The sequence below is a fragment of the Siphateles boraxobius genome, unplaced genomic scaffold (genome assembly GCF_051911475.1).
Source record: "Siphateles boraxobius isolate OS27281-9 unplaced genomic scaffold, OSU_SipBor_1 4, whole genome shotgun sequence".
Lineage (NCBI taxonomy): Eukaryota > Metazoa > Chordata > Actinopteri > Cypriniformes > Leuciscidae > Siphateles > Siphateles boraxobius.
The window spans coordinates 832,058-848,640 of NW_027509030.1; the positions used below are offsets into that span (position 1 = coordinate 832,058).

Consider the following 16,583-nt stretch of genomic DNA (forward strand, 5'->3'; position numbering starts at 1 on the left):
AGCTGTGTTTTATCCGTTAGGAGCTGAAGAGTGTTGGTCTCGATCTGACTCATGAAGCCGCTGATCTGCCCGTCAACAGACCCAAGAACCGCTACACCAACATCCTGCCCTGTGAGTGGCCGTCATGAAAGCCCCGCCCACTGTAGTCATAGCAACACAGCTCTCATTGGCTACAGCATGTGTGACCTCACACTTTTAAGTCGAATAATTAAAACAACCAGATAAAAAAAAATTATTTGTAAAAAGAAAAACTGTTGGAGGAATAATCTAATCCTCCTATAAATAATTTTAATGATATTGTTGTCAATATCAATATTTCATTTTAAAACTTTTTAATTATTATAAGTATAAAAAAGATCATATACACTCACCTAAAGGATTATTAGGAACACCATACTAATACTGTGTTTGACCCCCTTTCGCCTTCAGAACTGCCTTAATTCTACGTGGCATTGATTCAACAATGTGCTGAAAGTATTCTTTAGAAATGTCGGCCCATATTGATAGGATAGCATCTTGCAGTTGATGGAGATTTGTGGGATGCACATCCAGGGCACGAAGCTCCCGTTCCACCACATCCCAAAGATGCTCTATTGGGTTGAGATCTGGTGACTGTGGGGGTCATTTTAGTACAGTGAACTCATTGTCATGTTCAAGAAACCAATTTGAAATGATTCGAGCTTTGCGACATGGTGCATTATCCTGCTGGAAGTAGCCATCAGAGGATGGGTACATGGTGGCCATAAAGGGATGGACATGGTCAGAAACAATGCTCAGGAAAGCCGTGGCATTTAAACGATGCCCAATTGGCACTAAGGGGCCTAAAGTGTGCCAAGAAAACATCCCCCACACCATTACACCACCACCACCAGCCTGCACAGTGGTAACAAGGCATGATGGATCCATGTTCTCATTCTGTTTATGCCAAATTCTGACTCTACCATCTGAATGTCTCAACAGAAATCGAGACTCATCAGACCAGGCAACATTTTTCCAGTCTTCAACTGTCCAATTTTGGTGAGCTCTTGCAAATTGTAGCCTCTTTTTCCTATTTGTAGTGGAGATGAGTGGTACCCGGTTGGGTCTTCTGCTGTTGTAGCCCATCCGCCTCAAGGTTGTGCGTGTTGTGGCTTCACAAATGCTTTTCTGCATACCTCGGTTGTAACGAGTGGTTATTTCAGTGAAAGTTGCTCATTATTAGCTTGAATCAGTCGGCCCATTCTCCTCTGACCTCTAGCATCAACAAGGGATTTTCGCCCACAGAACTGCCGCATACTGGATGTTTTTCCCTTTTCACACCATTCTTTGTAAACCCTAGAAATGGTTGTGTGTGAAAATCCCAGTAACTGAGCAGATTGTGAAGTACTCAGACCGGCCCGTCTGGCACCAACAACCATGCCACGCTCAAAATTGCTTAATCTCCTTTCTTTCCCATTCTGACATTCAGTTTGGAGTTCAGGAGATTGTCTTGACCAGGACCACACCCCTAAATGCATTGAAGCAACTGCCATGTGATTGGTTGATTAGATAATTGCATTAATGAGAAATTGAACAGGTGTTCCTAATAATCCTTTAGGTGAGTGTATTTACTAGTACAATCAAATCAATTAATCACATCTAACAAAAGTTTGATCATATTTAATATATGTATATACACACAAACTCACGCTCTCTCAGACAGAAACTCACTTTCTCACACACACACAGAAACTCACTTTCTCACACACACAGAAACTCACTCTCTCACTCACACACACACACACACACACACAAACTCACGCACTCTCTACTTTATTGTTCAGCCGCAGCTGTAAATTGGTCTTTGGTCTCACCATACAATCACAAAACATTTAACAATACACAACATCCACAATTTCAAAGCTTAAAATATTCACACATGTCCGACCCCTTATTGCATTTGGTACAAGTGTGTTTCTGAATGGCCTCTGGTGTTCTGTAACGAGGAGATGGTGATAACACAGTTGCTGTGGATGTGTGTTTGGTGTAGATGACTTCAGTCGAGTGAAGCTGATCTCTCTGCACAACGACGAAGGCTCGGATTACATCAATGCAAACTATATTCCTGTGAGTAAATCATCAATATCTAATCATTTGTGAACAAACAAGTATTCATTACTTCAATGAGCTCTGCCTTAAATTAATACATTTTTAGCTAACTGTGATTTTGTATATGTACATTTCTGAAATACATAACTTAGACAGTTTCCTCTGATAACAGATCACTGTAACTGTAATATGGACTCATGCACTTTCTATAAAGCTGTTGAAATGATGTGTATTGTAAAAAGCGCTGTACAAATAAATGTGAATTGAATTGAATATCAACTGTTGAAGAACCAGATGTTCTGTGTGTAATGTGCATCTCGTCTCCAGGGTTATAACTCCAAGAGAGTCTGATTATTAGCATGCATGAAAATAAAATAGAGTACAAAAACAGTGCATATAAGACAAACACAACTCAGTGTGTGATGTGCGTCTGCAGGGTTACAGCTCTCCGCACGAGTACATCGCCACGCAGGGGCCGCTGCCCGACACCAGGAACGAGTTCTGGAAGATGGTTCTGCAGCAGAAGTCCAACATCATCGTCATGCTGACCCAGTGTAACGAGCGCAGGAGGGTCAGTTCCCATGGCAACCGCCTCCGCTGGCCGCCATGGTTACGGAGCGCTGTGATGAGGTTGTGTAGGCACTAGCGGATGCTAACGGTGAATGTGCTCGTGTGCAGGTGAAGTGCGATCACTACTGGCCGTTCACCGAGGAGCCGGTGGCGTACGGAGAGATCACAGTCGAGATGCTGTCAGAGACCGACTCTCCCGAGTGGACCATCAGAGACTTCAGACTGGGATATGTGAGAACAACACGACAGACAGACAGATAGATGGTAGACAGATAAGATAAACAGACAGATAGATCGACAGATAGATAAAATAGACAGATGGATAGTCAGATAAGATGGATAGAAAGACAGATAGGAGAGATAGATAGAAAGACTGATAAGATAGATAGATAGATAGAAAGACAGATAAGATAGATAGATAGATAGATAGATGGATGGATAGATAGATAAAATCGACAGATGGATAGTCAGATATGGATAGACAAACAGATAAGATAGATAGATAAGACATAGGGATAGATAGATAGATAAGATAGACAGACAGATATGGACAGATAGACAGACAGATATGGATAGACAGATAGATAAGACAGACAGACAGATAGATAAGACAGACAGATATGGATAGACAGACAGATAGATAAGATAGACAGACAGACATGGATAGACAGACAGACAAGATAGATAGATAGAAAGACAGATAAGATAGATAGATAGATAGATAGATGGATGGATAGATAGATAGATAGATAGAAAGACAGATAAGATAGATAGATAGATAGATGGATGGATAGATAGATAGATAAAATCGACAGATGGATAGTCAGATATGGATAGACAAACAGATAAGATAGATAGATAGATAAGACATATGGATAGATAGACAGATAAGACAGACAGACAGATATGGACAGATAGATAGATAAGACAGACAGACAGATAGATAAGACAGACAGACATGGATAGACAGACAGACAAGATAGATAGATAGATAGATAGATAGATAGATGGATAGATAGATAGATAAAATCGACAGATGTATAGTCAGATATGGATAGACAAACAGATAAGATAGATAGATAAGACATATGGATAGATAGACAGTCGATAAGATAGATAAATAAGACATATGGATAGATAGACAGATAGATAAGATAGATAGACAGACAGATAGGGATAGACAGACAGATAGATAAGATAGACAGACGAGATATACAGATAGATAAGACAGACAGACAGATATGGATGGATAGATAAGATAGACAGAGAGATATGGATAGACAGATAGATAAGACAGACAGACAGACAGATATGGATAAACAGACAGACAGATAGAGACAGACAGAGATAGATAGACACACAGATATGGATAGACAGATAGATAAGACAGACAGACAGATATGGATAGACAGACAGATAGATAAGACAGACAGACAGATATGGATGGATAGATAAGACAGACAGACAGATATGGATAGACAGACAGATAGATAAGATAGACAGACAGACATGGATAGACAGACAGACAAGATAGATAGACACACAGATAAGATAGACCGACAAATAGATATGGACAGATAAGATAGACAGATCGACAGATATAGATAGATGGAGTATTATGTGATCTGATGTGTGTGTGTGGCCCCTCCCTCAGGCTGATGAGACTCAGGATGTTCTGCACTTTAACTACACGTCGTGGCCCGATCACGGGGTTCCCACAGTCAACGCCATCGAGAGCATCTTACAGTTCGTGCAGATCGTCCGGCAGCAGGTCAACAGAACCAAAGGCCCGATCGTCGTCCACTGCAGGTGAGGCCGTCAGTCGGGTCACGGGTCAGAGCCGTCGGTCGGGTCACGGGTCAGAGCCGTCGGTCGGGTCACGGGTCAGAGCCGTCGGTCGGGTCACGGGTCAGAGCCGTCGGTCGGGTCACGGGTCAGGCCGTCAGTCGGGTCACGGGTCAGGCCGTCAGTCGGGTCACGGGTCAGGCCGTCAGTCGGGTCACAGGTCAGAGCCGTCAGTCGGGTCACAGGTCAGGCCGTCAGTCGGGTCACGGGTCAGAGCCGTCGGTCGGGTCACGGGTCAGAGCCGTCAGTCGGGTCACGGGTCAGAGCCGTCAGTTGGGTCACGGGTCAGAGCCCCAGTCGGATCACGGGTCAGAGCCGTCAGTCGGGTCACGGGTCAGGCCGTCAGTCGGGTCACGGGTCAGAGCCGTCAGTCGGGTCACGGGTCAGAGCCGTCAGTCGGGTCACGGGTCAGGCCGTCAGTCGGGTCACGGGTCTGAGCCGTCGGTCGGGTAGTCAGTCGAACACGTGGATCAGAACTGGTTCACTGACCAGAGATAACAGCTCTTCACATGTGTTACTGACAGTATGATGCTCGTGTGTGTGTGTGTGTTCCCTCAGCGCTGGAGTGGGCCGGACCGGCACGTTCATCGCTCTGGACCGTCTGATGCAGCACATCCAGGAGCACGAGTATGTGGACGTCCTGGGCCTGGTGTCGGACATGCGCTCGCACCGGCTCTCCATGGTGCAAACTGAGGTACACAACCTGTGTGTGTGTGAGTGAGAGAGAGAGTGAGTGTGTGAGAGAGAGAGTTTGTGAGAGAGAGTGTGTGTGTGTGTGTGTGTGAGAGAGAGAGTGTGTGTGTGAGAGAGAATGTGTGAGAGAGAGAATGTGTGTGTGAGAGAGTGTGAGTGTGAGAGAGTGTGTGTGAGAGTGAGAATGTGTGTGTGAGAGAGTGTGAGAGTGTGTGTGAGTGAGAGAGAAAGAGAATGTGTGCGTGTGTATGTGTGTGTGAGAGAGAGTGTGTGCAAGTACGTGGACGTCCTGTGCCTGGTGCCGGACTTTCACTGTGTGTGTGATTGTTTGAGTGTGTATGTGTCTCTGAATGTGAGTGTAAATGCAAAATTGCAGAAAGTTGTGTGTGATGGGTATGTTTAGTGTAAGAGGAGAGAATATACAGTTTGTACAGTGTAAAAACCATTACGTCTAAGGAGAGTCCCCTTAAAAACACTGTGTGTATGTGTGTGTGTGTGTGTGTGTGTGTGTGTGCAGGAGCAGTACGTGTTCATCCATCAGTGTGTCCTGCTCATGTGGAAGAAGAAGAAGCAGCAGTCGCACACTAGTGATGTCATCTACGAGAACGTCAGCAAGTCCTAATGAAGTGAGTTCCAAGCCTCTATTGTGGTCGCCGGTGCAGTTGTCCGTCAGAACACATTCACACAGCGGGATTCTGAATAAATATTTAGCATACCAAATATCTCACGCGCGCGGCGATTCTCTCAGATCGCGTCTTTGATCATTCACAATGTGTTTAGAACCGGATAGTTCTGGGATCGAGTCTCCAGGATGGTTCTCCGGGAACTAATGATCCCTTAGGAACGTTTTCCTGGTTGCATTCGCTCCGCTAGTAGGAACTCTAACGTAACACACGCTTGTTGTTGGGACTTTTATTGTGACGGTGTTGAGAACGCCTGAGCACACAGCGCTCACATTCTCCTGTTCATTCGTTCACGATCTGTCGATCAGTCCTGTCCAATACGGTATTAGATAGAACTGATATTCATAGAAAGTAGACAGTAATAAAGTTATTAGCGTATGGCGTGTGTTTGATGTCAGTGTCGCTGAGCAGAAACACATGATCACGTTTCTCTCGGTCTCCTCAAAGTTGCGTTGGGTTTTCTCCTCAGTGTAAAGATTGAGAGCTCCATCTGTCTCTGTTTTACATGTAGAGTTAGTTTCTGGAGTAAATATATAGGCTATAATCTGTGCGTTTAGCTGTTTAATAATGGCGGACGCAGCGAACACTTAACCGCTGTGTGAATGTGAATGTGTAGTTCCTATAGCGCTGGTTTAGACTCTGAAGTAGGAGTAAATCAGTTCCTCTAACTGTACGTTCACACCGCCGCCGACTTGAGCTTCCAAAGCTACCGGAAGTCGTCTTCTCTCCGCTGCAAGAAGCGCTAAATCCATCGGCGTTGCGTTTTGGGCGTCAATCAGAAAGTTGAAAGTAGCTCAACTTTATGGTAATGAGCTATGACACGATTCAGCGGCAAAACGGCAGCAACCAATCGAATTCATCAGCGCTGGCTGATTCCGGAGAAACATACGATGTAAACTTTAGTTCCTACCAAAACATTAGTTCCGAGAAAATGGAGGAGAAGCTAATCATCACTGTTGCTAGGTTTCCTATCATTTATGATAAGACGTTGTTTGCATATAGATAACGGTTCTGGAGTGTATCATGAAGTCCGACGTCTTCTCCGCAAATACAACAACTTCGCGATGATCCATAATGATCCAGTGATACACGTTTGAGGATGAGCGCAACTTTTTTTTGGAAAATATTTACGAACGCTCGTTTTAAGCGGGAATGCAATTCATTTGCTCACGGTAACGCCAATGTGACCAATTGCAATAGATGCAAATAATAATGGCTAATTCTTTTTTTTCCCGAGCAAATGTGACCAAAACGGTTATAAAAATGGTGTCATTATAAAAGGTTTCTAGTGTCGATGTATTGCTTGTTTTTTCTGTTTACATTTCATGCTTTGACCACTGATCTATATAGAATGACATTATATAGATCAGTGGTTGTGACACTTCTCCTCTCTCAAACATTGATTGCTGCTACGTCAGAGCGGCCAAAGCGTCAACAAGCTTCCCCGTACTTTTTTCGTCCGTGACAGCGGCCAGAGCTTCTTCAGAGAAAGCCGCGGCGGTGTGTACGTACAGTAGAGTTCCTAGAACTAAAATCATTCTTAGTTCCTGCGGTGCGAAAGCCGCTATAGTCACTCGCATGAACTAAAATCATTAAAGGATTAGTTCACCTCAAAATGAAAATTTCCTAATAATTTACTCACCCCTATGGCATCCAAGATATCCATGTCTTTCTTTCCTCAATGGAAGAGAAATTAAATTTGAGGAAAACATTTCTGGATTTTTCTTCGAATAATGGACTTCAATGGCAACCAGCGTTTTGAAGTCCAAATCAATGCAGTTTCAAAGGTCTTTGAAGTGCTTCAGCGGACTGTGCACGATCGCAGCTGAGGAGGAGGGGCTTATCTAGCGAAACGATGGGTCATTTTCAAAAAAAAATATGGTCCCACTTTATATTAAGTGGCTTTAAGTATTATGTACTTACAGTGAAAAATATGTACAATGTACTTATTGTGTTCATGTTGTATTGTAAAAACTTTTGCTGCTATTGAGATGTGATACGGGTAAGGTTAGGGTCAGGTGTGTGTGATACGGGTAAGGTTAGGGTCAGGTGTGTGTGATACTGGTAAGGTTAGGGTCAGCTGTGTGTGTGATACGGATAAGGTTAGGGTCAGGTGTGTGTGATACGGATAAGGTTAGGGTCAGGTGTGTGTGATACGGGTAAGGTTAGGGTCAGGTGTGTGTGATACGGGTAAGGTTAGGGTCAGCTGTGTGTGATACGGGTAAGGTTAGGGTCAGCTGTGTGTGATACGGGTAAGGTTAGGGTCAGGTGTGTGTGATACGGGTAAGGTTAGGGTCAGGTGTGTGTGATACGGGTAAGGTTAGGGTCAGCTGTGTGTGTGATACGGATAAGGTTAGGGTCAGGTGTGTGTGATACGGGTAAGGTTAGGGTCAGCTGTGTGTGGTACGGGTAAGGTTAGGGTCAGGTGTGTGATACTGGTAAGGTTAGTTAGGATCAGGTGTGTGTGATACGGATAAGGTTAGGGTCAGGTGTGTGTGATACGGGTAAGGTTAGGGTCAGCTGTGTGTGATACTGGATAAGGTTAGGGTCAGCTGTGTGTGATACTGGATAAGGTTAGTTAGGGTCAGGTGTGTGTGATACGGGTAAGGTTAGGGTCAGGTGTGTGTGATACGGGTAAGGTTAGGGTCAGCTGTGTGTGATACTGGTAAGGTTAGGGTCAGCTGTGTGTGATACGGGTAAGGTTAGGGTCAGCTGTGTGTGATACGGGTAAGGTTAGGGTCAGGTGTGTGTGATACGGGTAAGGTTAGGGTCAGGTGTGTGTGTGATACGGGTAAGGTTAGGGTCAGGTGTGTGTGATACGGGTAAGGTTAGGGTCAGGTGTGTGTGATACGGGTAAGGTTAGGGTCAGGTGTGTGTGATACGGGTAAGGTTAGGGTCAGGTGTGTGTGATACGGGTAAGGTTAGGGTCAGGTGTGTGTGATACGGGTAAGGTTAGGGTCAGGTGTGTGTGATACGGATAAGGTTAGGGTCAGGTGTGTGTGTGATACGGGTAAGGTTAGGGTCAGGTGTGTGTGATACGGGTAAGGTTAGGGTCAGGTGTGTGTGATACGGGTAAGGTTAGGGTCAGCTGTGTATGATACGGGTAAGGTTAGGGTCAGCTGTGTGTGATACGGGTAAGGTTAGGGTCAGGTGTGTGTGATACGGATAAGGTTAGGGTCAGGTGTGTGTGATACGGATAAGGTTAGGGTCAGGTGTGTGTGATACGGATAAGGTTAGGGTCAGCTGTGTGTGATACGGGTGAGGTTAGGGTCAGGTGTGTGTGATATGGGTGAGGTTAGAGTCAGGTGTATGTTACGTAGGGTCAGGTGTGTGTGATACGGATAAGGTTAGGGTCAGCTGTGTGTGATACGGGTGAGGTTAGAGTCAGGGGTGTGTGATACGGATAAGGTTAGGGTCAGCTGTGTGTGTGATACGGATAAGGTTAGGGTCAGGTGTGTGTGATACGGGTAAGGTTAGGGTCAGCTGTGTGTGATACGGGTAAGGTTAGGGTCAGGTGTGTGTGATACGGGTAAGGTTAGGGTCAGGTGTGTGTGATACTGGTAAGGTTAGGGTCAGCTGTGTGTGTGATACGGGTAAGGTTAGGGTGAGGTGTGTGATACTGGTAAGGTTAGTTAGGATCAGGTGTGGTAAGGTGTGTGTGATACGGGTAAGGTTAGGGTCAGCTGTGTGTGATACTGGTAAGGTTAGGGTCAGCTGTGTGTGATACGGGTAAGGTTAGGGTCAGGTGTGTGTGATACGGATAAGGTTAGGGTCAGCTGTGTGTGATACGGGTAAGGTTAGGGTCAGGTGTGTGTGATACGGGTAAGGTTAGGGTCAGGTGTGTGTGTGATACGGGTAAGGTTAGGGTCAGGTGTGTGTGATACGGGTAAGGTTAGGGTCAGGTGTGTGTGATACGGGTAAGGTTAGGGTCAGGTGTGTGTGATACGGGTAAGGTTAGGGTCAGCTGTGTGTGATACGGGTAAGGTTAGGGTCAGGTGTGTGTGATACGGATAAGGTTAGGGTCAGGTGTGTGTGATACAGATAAGGTTAGGGTCAGCTGTGTGTGATACGGGTGAGGTTAGAGTCAGGTGTATGTTACGTAGGGTCAGGTGTGTGTGATACGGGTAAGGTTAGGGTCAGCTGTGTGTGATACAGGTAAGGTTAGGGTCAGGTGTGTGTGATACGGATAAGGTTAGGGTCAGCTGTGTGTGATACGGGTAAGGTTAGGGTCAGCTGTGTGTGATACGGATAAGGTTAGGGTCAGGTGTGTGTGATACGGGTAAGGTTAGGGTCAGGTGTGTGTGATACGGATAAGGTTAGGGTCAGGTGTGTGTGATACGGATAAGGTTAGGGTCAGCTGTGTGTGATACGGGTAAGGTTAGGGTCAGGTGTGTGTGATACGGGTAAGGTTAGGGTCAGGTGTGTGTGTGATACGGGTAAGGTTAGGGTCAGGTGTGTGTGATACGGGTAAGGTTAGGGTCAGGTGTGTGTGATACGGGTAAGGTTAGGGTCAGGTGTGTGTGATACGGGTAAGGTTAGGGTCAGCTGTGTGTGATACGGGTAAGGTTAGGGTCAGGTGTGTGTGATACGGATAAGGTTAGGGTCAGGTGTGTGTGATACAGATAAGGTTAGGGTCAGCTGTGTGTGATACGGGTGAGGTTAGAGTCAGGTGTATGTTACGTAGGGTCAGGTGTGTGTGATACGGATAAGGTTAGGGTCAGCTGTGTGTGATACGGGTGAGGTTAGGGTCAGGGGTGTGTGATACGGATAAGGTTAGGGTCAGGTGTGTGTGATATGGGTGAGGTTAGAGTCAGGTGTGTGTGGTCAGGTGTGTGATACGTAGGGTCAGGTGTGTGTGTGGTATGGGTCGGTTTAAGGCTGGGATAAGGTGTAAGGGAAGGGTCAACAGTTTAATTACTAATGTAATTACATACATTAATTACAGCTGTAATTACATGTAGGTATTTTTAAAATATAAGTACAACGTAAAAACATGTATGTACACAATAAGTCCATTGTATCAAATTATTAGTTTCAATGTAAGTACATAGTACTTAAAGCCACTTAACATAAAGTGGGACCAAAAATATACATATATACTTTTTAACTACAATTGTGCGGATTGAGCTGATCTGCAACGCGCCGGGAACTACATCATCATGTTGAAAGGTCACTGTCGATATCAGCTCAATCCGAACAATCGTAGTTAAAAAGTATATATATATATATTTTTTTTTTTTCTTTTTTTTTTTTAAATGACCCATCGTTTCGCTAGATAAGCCCCTCCTCCTCAGCTGATCGTGCACAGTCCGCTGAAGCACTTCAAAGACCTTTGAAACTCCATTGATTTGGACTTCAAAACGCTGATTGCCATTGTCCATTATTCAAAGAAAAATCCAGAAATGTTTTTATCAAAAAACGTATTTTCTCTTCCACTGAGGAAAGAAAGACATGGATGTCTTGGATGGCATTGGGGTGAGTACATTTTTTTTTTTTCATTTTGAGGTCAACTAACCCCTTAAGTTTTAACTCACGTGTGTCTCGCTCTGTTTTTCCTGCAGGTCTGATTCATCGACACTGAAAGCATTGTCCGCAGAGGAGAATCTCACACTCATTTACTCCCCATACAAGCTCTTATTTAACCACGAAACAAATCAAATGCCTTAAAAAACGAGCTGCCTCGTTCTCCCGGCCCGACGGATCCATCAGCATCTAGTGTTTTAGTTTGTGTGTGAATCTCAGGATCATCTGCGCTTGTTTTAGGCCGGTGTAAAGTGTGTGTTGTGAGTTTATATCGCACTCTGTCTGTAATAGAGTTAGTTTTCACGTCTTCAGAAGAAGCCGAGCGGTTCAAAAACAGCGTTTTGGACCATTAATCTCCATCACTGCCACACACTGATGCGCTCAAGACACTGACGGGAGAAAGCAACGGAAGAGGGATTTCCCCAACACACCGTCAGATCTGCTACTGTGTGAGATTGTTCGAGTGTGTGTGAGAGTGAGTGAATATGAGTTTGTGTGTGAGTGAGTGAGAGAACGTGAGTATGTGTGAGTGAATGTGTATGTGTGAGCGAGTGAGTGTTTGAGTGTCTGTGTGAGTGAGTGAGTGTGTGTGTGTGTGTGTGTATGTATGTTTGAGTGAATGTGAGTGTGTGTGAGTAAATGTGTGAATGTGAGTGTGTGTGAGTAAATGCGTGAGTGTGATTGTGTGTGAGTGTGTGTGTATGTATGTGTGAGTGAGTGGGTTAATGTGTGAGAGTGTATGTGTGTGTGAGTGAGTGTTTGTGTGTGTGTATGTGTGAGTGAGTGAATGTGTGAGTGTTTGTGTGTGTGAGATAAAGCAACGAAAGAAGGATTATCTGAACAGACTGATCGCATCTGAGGTCAACGCTGCGCTTCTGTGTGTTTCTGCTAAAGTTTCATCACACACACACACATCAGCTGAACTTCCGACTTCATCTGCACACACTGGATTGTCACTGGCGTTGAGTTCGAGTTTACACTCGTCGACTCTTTCCAGTGGCATTTGCACAATTCCGGTGAAGCGGCTGCGGTCGGACTGAATGTGAGCATCCAGCAACTCGTGTATATCATCATCATCATCACTGCTGAATCTGACACTGATGTCGTGTTGCATGCTGCAAAATGAAAGACTTGAGATTAGTCTCATCTTTAGGTTTAGACTCGAGCTCAGAGTCCCGGCTGACAGGGAACGTTAAAGCATTAGTTCACCTCAGAATTAAAATTTCCTGATAATTTACTCACACACACGTCATCCAAGATGTTCATGTTTTTCTTTCTTCAGTCGAAAAGACATGAAGGTTTTTGAGGAAAACACTCCGGGATTTTCTCCATATAGTGACTTCAATGGAGTCCAACGGTCCAAATGTGAGTTTCAGTGCAGCTTCAAAGTCTCGACATGATCCAGCCGAGGAATAAGAGTCTGATCTAGACAAACCAGTGCACATTTATAACTAAAATACACATTTATATACTTTTAACTCATCTTGCACTACCTGTGAAGCGACACACATTACGTAATAATGTTGAAAGGTCACGTGTGTTCTGGTTCAGAAATGTAGGATAGGGCGAATAACTCCCTCTCATTTTCTCCTCCAACTCCAAAATCGTCCGACATCGTTGTTTTACCTTTTATTTTAATTATTTATTTTTGTGCGTTTGATTTAGTCTTTGTAAACACTAGATCTGTTCTTACCCCTATGTCACGCTTGACCTTTCAACCTGACAACGTAATGTGCGTCGCATCACAGCTCGTGCAAGATGAGTTAAAAGTATATAAATGTGTATTTTGTTATAAATGTGCGCTGGTTTGTCTAGATCAGACTCTTATTCCTCGGCTGGATCGTGTCGACACTTTGAAGCTGCACTGAAACTCACATTTGGACCTTCGACCCGTTGGACTCCATTGAAGTCACTATATGGAGAAAATCCCGGAGTGTTTTCCTCAAAAACCTTCATGTCTTTTCCACTGAAGAAAGAAAGATATGAACATCTTGGATGACGTGTGTGTGTGAGTAAATTATTAGTAAATTTTAATTCTGAAGTGACCTAATCCTTTAATAGAACGTTCATTCAAAGTTATCTGGTCTTTAATAATGTTCTCAAAACATTACCATCATTCAAGGAACATTTAATTCTAAAACATTTTTTAAATGTTAAATGAAACAATGTATCGTTGTTTCAGAATGTTCAGAGAACATTCAAATGTAACGTTCCCGAAGAATGATAAAATGGAATGTTGAGCGTTTTTAAACATTTTAAAATGCTTTTAGAATTTTCTGAGAACATTCAGAAACAAAGTTTCCGGGAAGATTACGAACGATACGTTCTTGTTGTCAGCTGGGCTGTTATTTCCACACTTGCCTGTTCTGTCAAACACACAAGTGAGTTTACAAATGTCTTGAGTTTACAGGCTGTTTCCTCATCTGAGATGTGAGTTTTATAATATCAACAAGGCACTGAGCTGTAAATACTGTTTATTTCAAGAAGAAATGACAAAAGAATTGCTGTATTGTGTTAAAATGAACTGGTTCATCTTGATAAGAACGAAACTGGATTCGGAGCAGACGGGCCACTTCACTTGATCAGTTTTCTTTCGTTTTTGTCCAGGTCAAACTCGTTTGTCTTTTGGTGCCATTCTTGTGTATTGTGTGACTTCAAGTAGCAGAGCAATCCACAATCGCCATCAGAGTTTTAATGTGTGTTTGTTTGGAAAAAAAAATAAACGTTTGAACACGTATTCCTATGAGCTGGAGTTGTTTTGTGTGACTGACTAACACGTCTTTATTTTTTGGCACTTTTTCAGACTCCTCTATTAGAAGTGTGTGTTTTGTATACAATATGCATTAATATCGGTTCTGTTTATCGGTAGAGTAGACCGATATATCGATTTCCCGATATTTAAGTATTTTTCTTTTATCTGGTATAGATTTTGTAGCTAATATTGGATATTCTGATAAATGGTGTCATCTTGTGTGCGTTTTGAGAATTTTGTGCAAGGCCGTCATTAAACGAGTCAACAATAGTGTTCAAAGGTAAAATCCCTTAATCAATTTTATTTAACATAACAGCCATCAATGCACAAATGAGATGTTATATTAATGCTTATTTAGTTTAAAATTGGTGCTAAAAATATACAAACTCGGAGTCACGTAATCCGTCAAGTCCTGTCCCAATAAAGTCGTAACTTTCATGCATTACATAAAAAAAAAGAAATTGACACTATTTAGACTGTTTTATGCTTTTTTTCATTTTTTTAGAGTTATTTCTACATGCTATATTCATTACCTGTTTGTTTACCTTATTAAAGATTTTATTTTAAAAAGACACTTTAGTGGTAGTCTTTATTGGGACAGAACTTAACGGATTACGTGACTGTGAGTTTGTCTCTATTTTTAGCGCCAAGTTTAAATTACATAGGCCTGTCAAACATTTATGTAGCATCTTATTTGTGCATTAATGGATGTTTTGTTAAAGTTAATCAAAGCAAGTTTCTTTACCGGTGAACACCGTTGTGCAGTGCTTTAACGGTCTTGCCCACAAGATGCCACCATTTATCGGTTAAAGGTGCTCTAAGCAATGTCGGGTGACATCACTTCTTGTTGACGTTTAAATTATTGTCAAACAAAACGAAGGCTAGCTAGACCCTCCCTCCTCCTCATCCGCGCACTTACACCGCACCCCCAAACCCTTCTTATCGGTTATTGGCTGGAACAGTTTGTTATGTTTCGTGGTGCGGGTTAGCCCAGTTTGTTTTTGTTGCCATTTGTGGAGCCTGGGGTGTCTGCAGAGACCGTGTTTTTTTTACAGTGTGTTCAGGGGACAGGCAGCTAGCGGATAGTGAGGAGATGTTTGTTGTATGTGACAAAAAATTTTGTTTTGTGTTTTGGCCTAAAAAACGCGTGACATCGCTTTGAGCACCTTTAATCTGAGATTACAAAACCAATACTCGTTTATGGAAAAATGGTTAAATCTACTACAGAAATAAACTTTCCGTCTCTTATTTCTTTGGAGTCTGTTAGTCCAGGTTTTGTGTGTCAAACCCACACCTAATGTTCTTGGTTTTCAGGGAGTTGGAGATTTATTTACGTGTGGCGACTGCTAACAGGAGGGACTGAAGAAATCTGTTTTTGTTTATTTACTTGTTAATGTTTATTGCAAAAGATTAAAAAAAAATACATGCAATACCAAAATTAAACTTTAAACAATCTATCGTTTCCAAATTACAGCAGATAGCGTGTTCAGTGACGTTATATTCACAGCCTATGTGATTAGCTTAAAATGTTTTGGTAGTAGGTCGCGCATTTCCAGGACAAACCTGGTAAGTAGGAGCAAAGTGCACTTCTATATATACAGTCTTCAGTAGTATTCATGAGTGTGTCAGTGTGAACGTTAACTGATCGTTCAGTGTTTTATAGATCGCATTATTTGCACCGTTTTAGTGGACTAATTAAATAAAAAGAATGAGTATTGTTCTGAACACAGTCTGTTTGTTTAATCTGTCTGATGACGTGAGTTTGGGCGGGACTGTCTATTTGTGTTTGATAACGCACATTATGGGATCTGTGTTTGATGCGTTAACTCGTTTTCCGATTTAATATGGAAAGAAAAATGAGAAAACGGCGCATTTATTTATTTGTTTTTCTTTTTTAAAAACAAGTATTTCAGCTTGATGGAACTGTGGAAGAACAGAGTGTGGCACGGGTTAATCTTTGGTTGACCAATCAGCGAAAAGAGGCGTCTCATGCCCGCCCACATGTGGAAATTGAATATTCAAATCGCTTATCAATTTTCTAGCCCTGAACCTAAAAACGTGGAAACATGGTGAATTCTTGTAATTCTTTTTCTTCTGAGATGAACAGAGGCTGATTATTCTGCTGCGAATTCTGTTTCGAATCATTGGTTCAGAGCGTGTATTAAAGGCATCATATGATGCTATTTTCAAAGATCAATATTTTGGGTGTAATAGAATGTGTTTACATGCTTTAATGTTCCAAAAATGCATTATTTTTCACATACTGTACATTATTGTAGCTCCTCTATGCCCAGTCTTCTGAATTCTACAAGCCCTTTTTTCCGAAAAGCATAGTGTGCTCTGATTGGCCAGCTGACCCAATGTGTTGTGATTGGCCGAACACCTCAAGCGACTGTCGGAAATGTTAACTCTCCTTACCATAATCGCAATCTTCAGCTTCCAAAGCAATT

The 16,583-nt window shown here is 42.9% G+C and overlaps 1 protein-coding gene across 4 annotated transcripts in view; it reads left to right on the top strand.

The window, feature by feature from the left end:
• ptpro (protein tyrosine phosphatase receptor type O) overlaps nucleotides 1-14,118 on the top strand; it is a 92,160-nt gene extending 78,042 nt beyond the window's left edge. For 2 of the 4 annotated variants that reach the window (XM_077197563.1, XM_077197565.1), the window contains 8 exons: nucleotides 21-111; nucleotides 2,009-2,085; nucleotides 2,504-2,638; nucleotides 2,746-2,868; nucleotides 4,292-4,446; nucleotides 5,041-5,176; nucleotides 5,693-5,801; nucleotides 11,420-14,118. In XM_077197563.1, coding sequence (XP_077053678.1) covers nucleotides 21-111; nucleotides 2,009-2,085; nucleotides 2,504-2,638; nucleotides 2,746-2,868; nucleotides 4,292-4,446; nucleotides 5,041-5,176; nucleotides 5,693-5,797 — 822 coding nt within the window. In that variant the 3' untranslated portion in view covers nucleotides 5,798-5,801; nucleotides 11,420-14,118. The remainder of the gene's footprint in view (nucleotides 1-20; nucleotides 112-2,008; nucleotides 2,086-2,503; nucleotides 2,639-2,745; nucleotides 2,869-4,291; nucleotides 4,447-5,040; nucleotides 5,177-5,692; nucleotides 5,802-11,419) is intronic. The other 2 variants (XR_013192922.1, XR_013192923.1) reach the window with 2 other exon arrangements.
• The last annotated feature ends 2,465 nt before the right edge of the window (nucleotides 14,119-16,583 follow it).